This window comes from Pollachius pollachius (genome assembly GCF_949987615.1).
Source record: "Pollachius pollachius genome assembly, chromosome: 6".
Taxonomy (NCBI): Eukaryota; Metazoa; Chordata; class Actinopteri; order Gadiformes; family Gadidae; genus Pollachius; species Pollachius pollachius.
The window spans coordinates 4,446,007-4,458,335 of NC_136939.1; the positions used below are offsets into that span (position 1 = coordinate 4,446,007).

At 46.6% G+C, this 12,329-nt stretch overlaps 1 protein-coding gene across 1 annotated transcript in view; it reads left to right on the plus strand.

Moving 5' to 3' along the window:
* Positions 1-12,329, plus strand: part of nbeaa (neurobeachin a) — a gene marked incomplete at both ends in the record, with an annotated part of 120,807 nt that overhangs the window by 36,910 nt on the left and 71,568 nt on the right. The window contains 4 exon segments of the mRNA XM_079737547.1: positions 1,656-1,782; positions 3,609-3,728; positions 4,758-4,904; positions 11,496-11,693. Of these exon segments, the coding sequence (XP_079593673.1) occupies positions 1,656-1,782; positions 3,609-3,728; positions 4,758-4,904; positions 11,496-11,693 (592 nt within the window).

The window sequence follows — 12,329 nt, forward strand, 5'->3', positions numbered from 1 at the left end:
ACTCTGTGCTCCTGGACCGATGTTCTGGATAGTGCCGCAGTGTGCACCGTTAGCCCAGTGTCTGCTCGATCGCCATCACCTGCCATTAGCGGCGTAATTAGCTACGGCGGCCGGTTCCGTCTGGTTCTAACCAGCGCTCCCTTTCTCTCTCTCGCTCTGCTCTCTTTCTAAAAAGTGAACTTCAGCGATTCCTCTTCCTCTGGCTTGCCCTATTTAGATAGCAGGCTGGAGCCTGCGTTTTAGAAACACTGGGGGGAGGCAGGCTGGGGGGGGGGGGAGAGACATCCACAGCCACCTGCTGCACACACTTGCTCTCTACCCACTGAGTCAATATGGACGAGCTCTGATCGTGAGAGCAAGAGTGAGAGTGCATCTCATCCTGTTTCCTTAGTAACGGGTTGTCATGGTGAGCTCGCTGAGTAGGGAGGGAGGGAGGGCGGGCTGCGCTGGTGATGATGGCGGAATATAGGAGGCGATGAGCGACTATGGGGGCTGAGAATCCCCTCCTCTTCCCTTCTTTTCTGGCCCGCGTCTTATCAGCCTCCCGCAGCTGTAGCCGCTACTACAGTCCCATGCCTAATACCGGCCTTCACAGCCGCTTGGAGCTGCAGATCACACGCTGCAAGCGCTCCTAACATGCACCAGGAATTAGCTTTAGAGGGATTTATATTTTACTGTAAGCTTTCTCCCCCACGCCATCGGTCTGTGTGTAAGTGTGTGTGTGTGTGTGTGTGTGTGCGTGTGTGCGTGTGTGTGTGTTTGTGTGCATGTGTGTGTGTGTGTCTGTGTTGGTGCACACACGCGTGTGCCTGTCTGTTAGTGTGTTTGCGTGCCCACACACATGCAGCCTTTTAGGTCTATTTTAGTTATGGAATGTGTGTTTCTTTTGTGTGCGCAAGCAGCCCGGCAGCGAGTCAGGATTATGTGTGCGCAGGTTATGTGTGAGTGGGAAGGAAATCAGGACACTGCAAAGTGGAGGGAGGCAGGATTAGTTAGATTTCCAATCGGCAGACACAACAATTGTTTGTGTGGCTATTATTGCAATGTACATAAGTTAATTGGCGTGTTTGAATTACTCTTTAAAACGTTGAGGGGTCGTTAACTGACCCCTAACCCAATCAAAGTGTCTCGGTTGAAAACTGTGTTAAATTGAACGTTTTGGTGAAGATCCCAAGCAAAAGCGAGTCTGAATTGCTTCAAGGATTTTTTCTTAAAGGATTGCCTTTATTCACGTCTTATGGTAACTTAGTGCTGACTTTAACGATTGCTGGCTTTAAACGTAACTGCTCAGGTGATTTAGTGGCTAACTACCAGGTTACTACCTTCTCATGATGGGATAGCATGCTGAACCTTCAGTCTTGTTGTCTGTGCCAATAAAGTGGAACCACACAAAGAAATCATTACAGCTAAAAAAAAAATCTTATAAAATCAAGGCCAAATTACTGTGTTTATGTTCGGGCGTCCATCATAATTATTGTTTTAGCGGAACTGATTTGAGAAATAATTCTACCTGCCGGTCACTCATTCATGTTTTTTCCAAAGCATCTTTTCATGTTGTCCAACAAAAATACTGTTTTCAATTCATTCAGTAGCAAAATACTCTCAAAATGTTTTTGGATGGATAAACTGATCCTGCTTCCTGTGTTTCCCGGTAGTTTCCGAACCAGCAAAGGCATCGGTTACTCTGCCCACTTTGTCGGGAACTGTCTGATCGTCACGTCACTCAAGTCGAAAGGGAAAGGCTTTCAGCACTGCGTGAAATATGATTTCCAGCCCCGCAAGGTAAGACCAGACAAAGCCCATTTGTCTGCGAGCGGCGCTTCTAAACCGCTGCACTCACGCATCAGAGCACACTTTCATGGGGCCACACGTACTTTATATACATGCTGCTTCAATGCCAGACAGGCATATATTCATTTATCCTCTTCCTCACGGTCTGGCCCTCCTGTGGGACGTAAACACACAACACTGTTTACTGACAAGGCAAATCCTCTCTCTCTCTCTCTCTCTCTCGCTTGTCCTCTCTCAACCTGTCTCTCTTTACATTCTCTCTCTATCTCTCTCTTTCTATATACACTGTTTACATTCTCTCACTCTATATACTCTCTAACAAATTTTCTCTCTCTCTTGCTTCTTCTCTCTCAACCTGTCTCTCTTTACATTCTCTCCCTATCTCTCTCTTTCTATATACACTCTTTACATTCTCTCACTCTATATACTCTCTGTTAACAAATTCTCTCTCTCTCTCTCACTTCTCCTCTCTCTACCTGTCTCTCTTTACATTCTCTCTCTATCTCTCTCTTTCTATATACACTCTTTACATTCTCTCACTCTATATACTCTCTGTTAACAAATTCTCTCTCTCTCTATAAGCTCTCGATGTGCTCTCCCTATATACACTCTCTATATCCTCTATGTAAACACATTCTATCTCTCTCCGCTCTATTCTCTCACTCTCTACACTGTACTCTGTGTACTGTCCTATATTATTGTATACTCTCTCTCTCTCTCTCTCTCTCTCTCGCTCTCGCTCTCTCTCTCTCCACACACTGGGAGGCTGTTGAGGGTGTAGATAAGGTCTGTCAATTAAGAGCAGCACACTGCTGGAGAACGGCAAGGTCAGCGTTCTCCTGCTGTACACACACACACACACACACACACACACACACACACACACACACACACACACACACACACACGTAAACATATTCACATACACACACGTAAACATATGCACATACACACAAGTAAACATATGCACTTACACACATACAAACATCCAGTACGTATGCACACACACACACACACACACACACACACACACACACACACACACACACACACACACACACACACACACACACACATAAGCACAAAGGTAAGCACAAACACGCACACACACACACACACATGCTGGTTCATCTTCATGAGTGGACACACACTCACACACTCACACTTTTAAAGCAAAGTGCTGAGTGTGTAGAATATGGATGCTGCATAACAGATCACAGTGGCTTTATTTGATCACTTAACACTTCCATCTTTCGCAACATGTGCGTGCGTGTGTGTGTGTGTGTGTGTGTGTGTGTGGGGCATGTCATTCATTGCCATTTGTAATCCCTAGGACAGATCTTTCGTCTCTTTCGCCTTTTTTTACACACACACACACGCACGCACACACACACACACACACACACACACACACACACACACACACACACACACACACACACACACACACAAACACACACACACACACACACACACACACACACACACACAGGTTCATGAATAGTGGATGCTGGTAACAGATTAAACGGTGAATGGGTCAGGGGTATTTAGTGGTGCTAGATGAGTAATTGTCATCATCCTCATTCATCGCAGTGGTCACGCTGCCCTTGCTGCTGTCTGTTCCGTCCTGCTGATAATGTCACCGAGGACTGGATTATAAAAACGAAATGCTCACGGGTGTTTTAGGGGGGGGGTTCCTGTTTTGTGTGTTCATTCCATGTTTTGTGTTCTCTCAGTAAATGTCAGTCCTTGGTCTAAATGCCCTGTGTGTGTTGTGTTTCGTTTGCTTCTTCTCCTCTTCCTCCGCTCCGCTCCAGTGGTACATGATCAGCATCGTGCACATCTACAACCGCTGGAGGAACTCTGAGATCCGTTGCTATGTCAACGGACAGCTGGTCTCCTACGGCGACATGGCCTGGCACGTCAACACAAATGATGTAAGAGCGCGTCGCTGCCCCGTCCTCCTTTTTGCTAGTTGTGGTTCTTGTTCAGACTCTGAAGAGGTAGGCCTCTTGGTGTGGTCAGTAGGTGACGGGTCGCCCTGACCAGACCACTGCTCTCCAATATCACAGCACGGAGCCCATTACCGCCGGGACCGGATCCCCTTGTTTAGCGAGGGTTTGTAGGCTCTCAGAGAAAGCGATGCGACACTCCCCCGGAGAGGCCCCGCTGTCTGCTATTAGGGTTCCTGGTACCTCCACTCTGGAGACAGAGAAATGGGTTTTGGAGGGAGAGCAGTGGTGAGATTGGAGGAGAAGTCAGGCTGCAACGCTTCTCCAGAAGGTGAGGGTGAACGCTGTGCCTGTCCTCCTCATCATAGACCCATTTGCTCTAGACGACATGAGGAATAACGTCAGCCCTGGGGAGAAGGGAACTGCGAGGAAGGAGACATTACGGCAGAAGTTATGCAAATAAGAAAGGCCATGTTATTAGTGGATGTTATAAGCAGAAGAGCCCTGTTATTAGCAAAAGGTATAAGCAGAAAAGCCCTGTTATTAGCGGACATTATTAGAAGATGTTATAATCAGATGTTATAATCAGAAAACCCATGTTATTAGCCAATGTTATTAGCACTATGTTATTAGCAGAAAATCCATGATATTAGTAGAGAAAACCTACTATTAGCAGAGACCCCATGTTATTAGCAGAGACCCTATGTTATTAGCAGATACCCCATGTCAATAGCAGAAAAACCAAGTTATAAGCAGAAAGCCAATGTTATGAGCAGGGAACCCATGTTATTAGCAGATGTTCTAAGCAGAAAAACAACGTTGTTAGCAGAAACCCTGTGTTACCTCTCTAGGTTTACGGGATGTGAAAATAACAGATAGCGGTGACCCGTAGTGTAATGCATTTAGCTTGGTTATCCCCCCATCCCCCAGAAACCAATGCTAGCTATGATGTGTCATTCTGGTCTCCTCCTGCTCTCCTCCTGCCTAACCCTCCCTCCCTCCCTCCTCCGCCAGAGCTATGACAAGTGTTTCCTGGGCTCCTCGGAGACGGCCGACGCCAACCGGGTGTTCTGCGGTCAGCTGGGGGCCGTGTACGTGTTCAGCGAGGCCCTCAACCCCGCACAGATCTTTGCCATCCACCAGCTGGGCCCCGGCTACAAGGTACTGAGGACAGTGCCTACTACTACTGCTACTACTACTGCTACTACTGCTACTACTACTGCTACTACTGCTATTACTGCTACTGCTACTACTACTGCTACTACTGCTATTACTGCTACTACTACTGCTACTACTGCTACTACTACTGCTACTGCTATTACTGCTACTGCTGCTACTACTGCTACTACTACTGCTACTACTGCTACTACTACTACTACTACTACTACTACTACTGCTATTACTGCTACTACTACTACTGCTACTACTACTGCTACTACTACTACTGCTATTACTGCTACTACTACTACTACTACTACTACTGCTATTACTGCTACTACTGCTACTACTGCTACTACTACTACTACTACTACTACTACTGCTATTACTGCTACTACTACTACTGCTATTACTGCTACTACTACTACTGCTACTACTACTGCTATTACTACTACTACTACTATTACTGCTACTACTACTACTATTACTGCTACTACTACTGCTATAACTGCTACTACTACTGCTATTACTGCTACTACTACTACTATTACTGCTACTACTACTGCTATTACTGCTACTACTACTGCTATTACTGCTACTACTACTGCTACTACTGCTATTACTATTACTACTGCTATTACTGCTACTACTACTACTACTGCTACTACTACTACTGCTATTACTGCTGCTATTACTGCTAATACTACTGCTACTACTACTGCTACTACTGCTATTACTGCTACTACTACTACTACTGCTACTACTAATACTACTCCTGCTGATCCTACTACTACTACTACTTATACTACTACTACTATTACTACTTCTGCTACTACTACTACTGCCAATCCTACCACTACTACAACTACTACTACTAATACTATTACTACTATTACTACTACTACTACTGCTACTACTACTACTACTATTACTACTACTGCTGCGGCTGCTAATACTACTACTATTACTACTACTGCTGCGGGTGCTAATACTACTACTACTACTACTGCGACGACTGCTGTTCCAATTTATACTTTTACCAAAGTGACTTGAGTGAATGGTTGATAGATGTCATTGGGGATCAAACCTGGAACCTTGAGGCTGGGGTTACTGTTAATCGTACTTGAATCGTACTTTTACTTCTTATAATTATGATTTGAATTGCTTAAAATAACCAGCAGCCATCCATCCCCAACACAGGGTCCTTTCTCTTGTTTTTATGGCGTCATGGCGGTATCGAGCTAGCAGCCATCAACGTTTCCCAGCATTTCGTTTACAGATAAGCTAAACGACGATTGTTTGGACGCGCGCGTTTATGGACGCTGGATGAGTTTCAGTGTTTGTTTGGTGCTAATGTATCCTTTAGGACGGCGCGCTGGGCTCCAGACCATATTTCAGCCTTATAAAAGGGTTCAAACCGACGTCTCATCGGTTAACCTGGGTTCATTGGGACACGTTTACATTTAAAGCTAATTCAAATGTCTATTGTTAATACGTGTCGCTGCGGAGGGGAAGGTAAATCGTTCTCACGTTCAACAGGTAGAAAATAGAAGTGGATTTTTCGCGCCCTCACACAAAGACACACACCTCACACATCCGCTCTCGCTCTCTCTCTCTCTCTTTCTCTCCCTCTCTCTTTCTTTCTCTTTCTCTCAACCTCTCTCTCACACACTTTCACACGTACACACGCACAGGTACAAAGAAGCCCCCAGAGACACGATGCATGTACACACACACACCGCCCGCACACACACACACGCACGCACACGCGCGCGCTCGTGGGCGTGTGCTGATTGCCGTCACAGAGTGTGGCTCCTGAGCTGATCCGAGCTCCGTGGGGAGGGCGCTCGGGCCTAGAGGCTGCCCAGGAGAGAGCATCACTGGACGGGCCGGTGTGAAGCTGGAGCCCCTTGATGTTGGAGCACTGCATAATGATGGGCAGGTTGCTAGGGTCAGCCCAGGGACAAAGGCTGCTGGGTAGTTAGCCGAAAAGCGCTGCTCGTTCGACTCGTCTGTCTCTTAAGAGGCAAACCCACGGAAGTGGGATCATGGGTTACACTGTGTGTGGGTGTGTGTGTGGGTGGGTGTGTGTGTGGGGGTTTGTGTTGGTGTGTGTGTGTGGGTGTGGGTGTTGTGTTTGTGTGGATGTGTGTGTGTGGGTATAGGTGTGTGTGTGTATTGCCTGTGTCAGTTGCGTTTGTGCCTGTGTGTGTTGGTAGCGTTTGTTGTGTGTGTGTGTGTGTGTATGTGTCGGTTGCGTTTGTGAGTGTGTGCGTGTGTGTGTGCGTGTGTTGCATGCGTTGGTCTTTGTGCGTGCGCCTTAGTGTTTGGGCATATGTTTTTCGAGAGTTCTTGAGTGGTTAATTAACTGAACAAGTTATTAGCTGGGCTGTTGATCGTGAGAGGTCATAAATCCGAACTGAACACCGCCGGCCCACCGCATGATTAATGAACCAACAGCTCCGTCTCCATGGATACGCTGTTCGGATGCGCTCTGCTTCCTGTCCGATAGTGGGTCACTAGTGAATGTACAGATGATTTTTTAAGATTATACAAATACGTTCCCGGCAGTGTTTCCCCCCGCACTGTATGGTTAAGGCGGCCGCCTTAACAACAATAGGGCCCCGCCTTGACTACCAATGCATAAAAAATACATCTACATTTTTTTTATATTTATATATAGATATATATATATTTTTTATTCTATTATTATCTGCATTAACAAAGTACAAAACTCTCGTAGGGAAAGAAAACATGCTTCCATCAAGTACAAAAAATAAAGATGAATAATGCATCGGTAATACTGTTAAAAACAATAGTCGTGCCACAAAGCTTTTCGAATGGAATTGAAACGGCGGCACCAGGTGGTTGTATATACTATTGTGAACTGAGACCCTCACCGAAGACTGTAAACCCCCCCGCTCCTTGAACACCTTGACTAAGACATCAGGGGGAAACCCTGCGTTCCCGGGATGGTACACACTGGCACGATTGAGGCATTGGCTCAGGGTCGATGATCCGTGTTCATGTCTCGTCAATACAGTATGTCCCCGTGCCGCTTTTTGGATTTAAAAACTCAAACTGTGAATTAGTCCACCACATGTCCAAGCTCGTCAGAGCTGAGGAGGGAGGATGTGAACTGCTTCCACTGCCAACCACTGACCCAGTTCCCGATGCAGGTGTGAGGCTGGAAGATGGATGTGCACTCAGATTGTGTGTGTGTGTGTGTGTGTGTGTGTGTGTGTGTGTGTGTGTGTGTGCGTGTGTCTCTGCGCCTGTGTCTTGATGTGCGTGTGTGTCCCTGCGTGTGTCTTGATGTGCGTGTGTGTCCCTGCATGTGCCTTGATATGCTTGTGTGTCTCTGTGTGTGTCTTGCGTGTGTGTGTGTGTGTGTGTGTCTTGCGTGTGCGTGTGTGTGTCTCGCGTGTGCGTGCACGTACGTTGGGAGACGTTGCTTGCTGCAGTGTCCCTGGCCTTCCGGGTGTGTTTTGCAGTGTTTCGACCGCTGTCTAGACTATAAACCCATAGCGCCCCACCCCAGCCCAAAACCCTGCCATGCAGCAGAGCTCCCTGTTATTAGGGATTGCCTGTAACCCCCCCCTGGAGACATAAGAGAAAGTGATGGCTCATCTCATTTACACATTTACAAACCCTATTTAATACAGGTACATGAATAAGAAGTTGCATGCATGCATGCATGCGGTCTTAGATTCGCACGCATGCGCAGGCAGTAACACGCACACACGCGCACACATTTATCCTCACACCACACTCACACACACATACAATAATTCATGCATACATTCATTTATACATACATACATACAGTAATTAATTAATTTATTCATACATACGTGCATACATACATACATATCACAGACATACATACATACATACATACATACATACATACATACATACATCTCACACACACACACACACACACACTCTCATACATACATACATACATATACCACACACACACATACTCACTCACCCATCCCAGCTGCCACGCCCTGTGTGCAGTATTTCCCGCTGGGCGAGGCCTCATTCGATGACCTATAAAAAATGTATAACTTCTCTTTCCCCCGGTTACCAGGCGGTATAAAAAAATAAAAATGAAATAAGGAAGAAGTAGAGAGCAGGCTGTGGCAATATAAAAACGCCTCTGTTTATTTTAGAAAAATGTGTCGACCTGAATCACACACCTGAAGCTATCGATTACAGTAGATCAATACTAAAGGAATATCTTTTATTCGTTTCAGGCTGTAAAGTGCAAGCTTTATCTCCCTGGTAACTTTCTGGTTGCAATAACCCCAACCATAATTATAATTGTAACATCTCATCATAATTGTACGACTATTTTTCGGCGTGCCCATCAAACTGAGTTAAGCCACCGTGTGATCGGAGGGTCGGAGAGCAGCCCTACAACATCGCCCACGCTACTTATGGGCTGCACCCAGAAGATGCTGGCTCCCACCCTCCCACCTCAACCCCACCCGGCGCTGTGTTCTGCTCGGCTGAAAAGCCGGCCTTAAGGTTGTTTCTCCAGGCAGCGCCGCAGGTGGGTTGTGGTGTGTGGCGACCACCGTAGGTCGAGGGACCGGCGTGTGTTTGTGTGCCTTTCGGAGACTTCAAGGCTTGCTTGGTTCAACTTCCGACCCCGAAGACTCACACGAAAACTGATTTAAACCAGTTTTATTCCACACAGAGAAACAAGCATTTCCCTTTTATCCTGCTTAACAAACCTAACCGCCGAATTCAATATTCACATCGTATTTCACGAGGGCCGTTTCATTCCTAAACTGTGATGCTCGGGGTGGGAATCGAACCGGTGGTTCGGCCTCGTCGGCAGCGATTTAACTTTTTGGGAGAGGGAGATTATGAGAGGGGAAGGGGAGGCTGAGAACTGCTCTGCCTCTAATACGCGCTGCTGGATCTGCCTGGGGCCTGCTTCTTTTCTGAGCAGACCTCGGATGAAAGGAGTTGCGCAAGAGGGGCCTCCAGGTCTTAGCCGGGAGCTTTCCTGAGCAATGAGGCTAAGCCTGGCAGCCCGGGAGCCCGACACCTCCAGCGCTCCTAAGCCCACTTGCCTGGAGGTCAGCCCGCAGTTGGACGTGGCGCACGCCGCTAGCCCTTCCGCGAATGTATGTGTGTGTGTGCTTGTGTGACTCGTGTGGTAATATGTGTGACTGCAGGGTATTTGTTCTTCTCACACACACGCACACACCCGCACACACACAAATATGCAAGCACGCACACACACACACACACACACACACACACACAATGTTGCTTTATTCTGTGGGCATTTCAGACTCCAGTGGCATTTTCTTTGATCTACCAGAGGAGGAAAGACTGTTTGTTCCCTGTTTGAGGCATTTCTTCAAATCCTTTATAGTTCCACTCTCTCTCTCTCTCTCTCTCGCACTCTCTCTCTCTCTCTCTCTCTCTCTCTCTCTCTCTCTCTCTCTCTCTCTCTCTCTCTCTCTCTCTCTCTCTCTCTCTCTCTCTCTCCAGTGCTCCTATCTCTGCATGTTTTTTGTGTTGGTGTACAAAGCGAAGACAGAGAATGAATTTAGAATGACTTGCCAAACGACTCCCCCATTTTCTCTTTCTCTCTCTCTCTCTATCTCCCTCGCGCTCTGTCTCTCTCTCTTTCTCTCGCTCTCTCACCTCACACAGAAAGAGAGGGAGAAACAAAGGGAGGAGCGAGCTGTCTCTACTCTTTGTCTCTCTTTGTCTCCCTCGTTCTGCATTTCTGTCACTCTCACTCAGCCTGTTTTCCTGGGCTAATTGATTTAGTGGCTGGCCGGCTGCTGTGTTAATCAAGCTAATAATGTCCTGCTGTTGTTGTGGTGGTTGATGGTGGCCGCTGTGGTGGACATTTTGGTCATACCATATCTATCTCCTTTTACGTAGAGAAAAGTAACCAAAAACAGAGGGGTGCCTTGCTATTATTGAAGGTCGCTGTATACCGTACAATATGATAATAATCGATTGTTAGAGAAATACGACATCTTCTAAAACAAAACCAGGATGCATGCATTCAGCCTGACATTAAAAACTCAGAAGACAATATTCAAGGCCTTTCAGCATCGATTGATCTGAAATGACGCTCCATATGACATTTCTGGATTGAGTGGCGTTGAAAACAATGCGTCAGTCTAACCCTGTTAAAACGTGGAACACTGTATCTCCGGTTTGATAACCCTCCACTATTCAGGAAAGGGTGCGGGTCAGAGGCCATGTTAATGGTCAGCCCTCATATGTTACCATGGTAGGCTCATAGAGACTCATAGAGGCTGATTATATAAACCGAATGCAGTATTATCATTATTGCATTTATATTTACACTGAGGGCATTTAGCAGACGCTTTTATCCAAAGCGACTTACAATAAGTACATTTGTCAGAAGAAAGAGAAACAACAATATATTCATATCGGTACAGTAAGGATAGTTATAGAACCAAGTGCCAAGCACTAACAATCGTTAGGTTAACCCATTCCCCGTATACAACAAAGATAGCTAGGCTAAGACTCTACGCGATGCTAATGAGCTACATGTTCAATTTCTTTGTCTCTCCCCCACAGAGCACCTTCAAGTTCAAGTCGGAGAGCGACATCCACCTGGCGGAGCACCACAAGCAGGTGCTGTACGACAGCAAGCTAGCCAACTCCATCTCCTTCACCTACAACGCCAAGGCCACGGACGCACAGCTGTGCCTGGAGTCCTCGCCCCGTGAGAACGCCTCCATCTTCGTCCACTCGCCGCACGCCCTCATGCTGCAGGTCAGCCCTTTCTCTCTGGTTCTGGCTGTCGTCTCTTCAGATGCCAAGAGGGGTCACGCTTTACATGGTCGGACGACGGGAATCCCAAAGCTTTGTCCGATCTTAACGTTGTCCGTAGGGCTGGGAGACATTGATAATGATTGTTTTGAATGTTTTTTGTGTTTCCGCATTCAAATATTTGCTTTAGTTGTTAGGTTTTTTTAAAGGTGCATTATGTGATTTGTGTTATTGACACCCCTAGAGGTGGGTACTGCGCACTCCGCCCACCCCACATGAGTCGCCAGGTTGAGGAAACTGTTCGAACACAAGCGCAGGACGAGCCGAGCACAATGTTAGATTTTAAGAAGGGCACTGTTTATTTTGTTGTTCTATTTTGACTATGATAAGCGACATTGAGTCCCACTCTCTAAATGTATCAGCTGATGTGTACATTTCCGTCTATTTATTGTTTGCAAATGATAATCCTGCTGATTTGGCATCGGGCGTGATATCCTTCTGGACTCTAAACCGTCTCCATCTTTCCAGCGCAACTCCCAAGATTAACCAATGTTGGAGCACGGCTTTGGTCATGGAGTTTATTTTGAAAGAGCACAAGGCTTTGTAGGTCGGGTAGAAGCTGGTATAATCTCTGTTGAT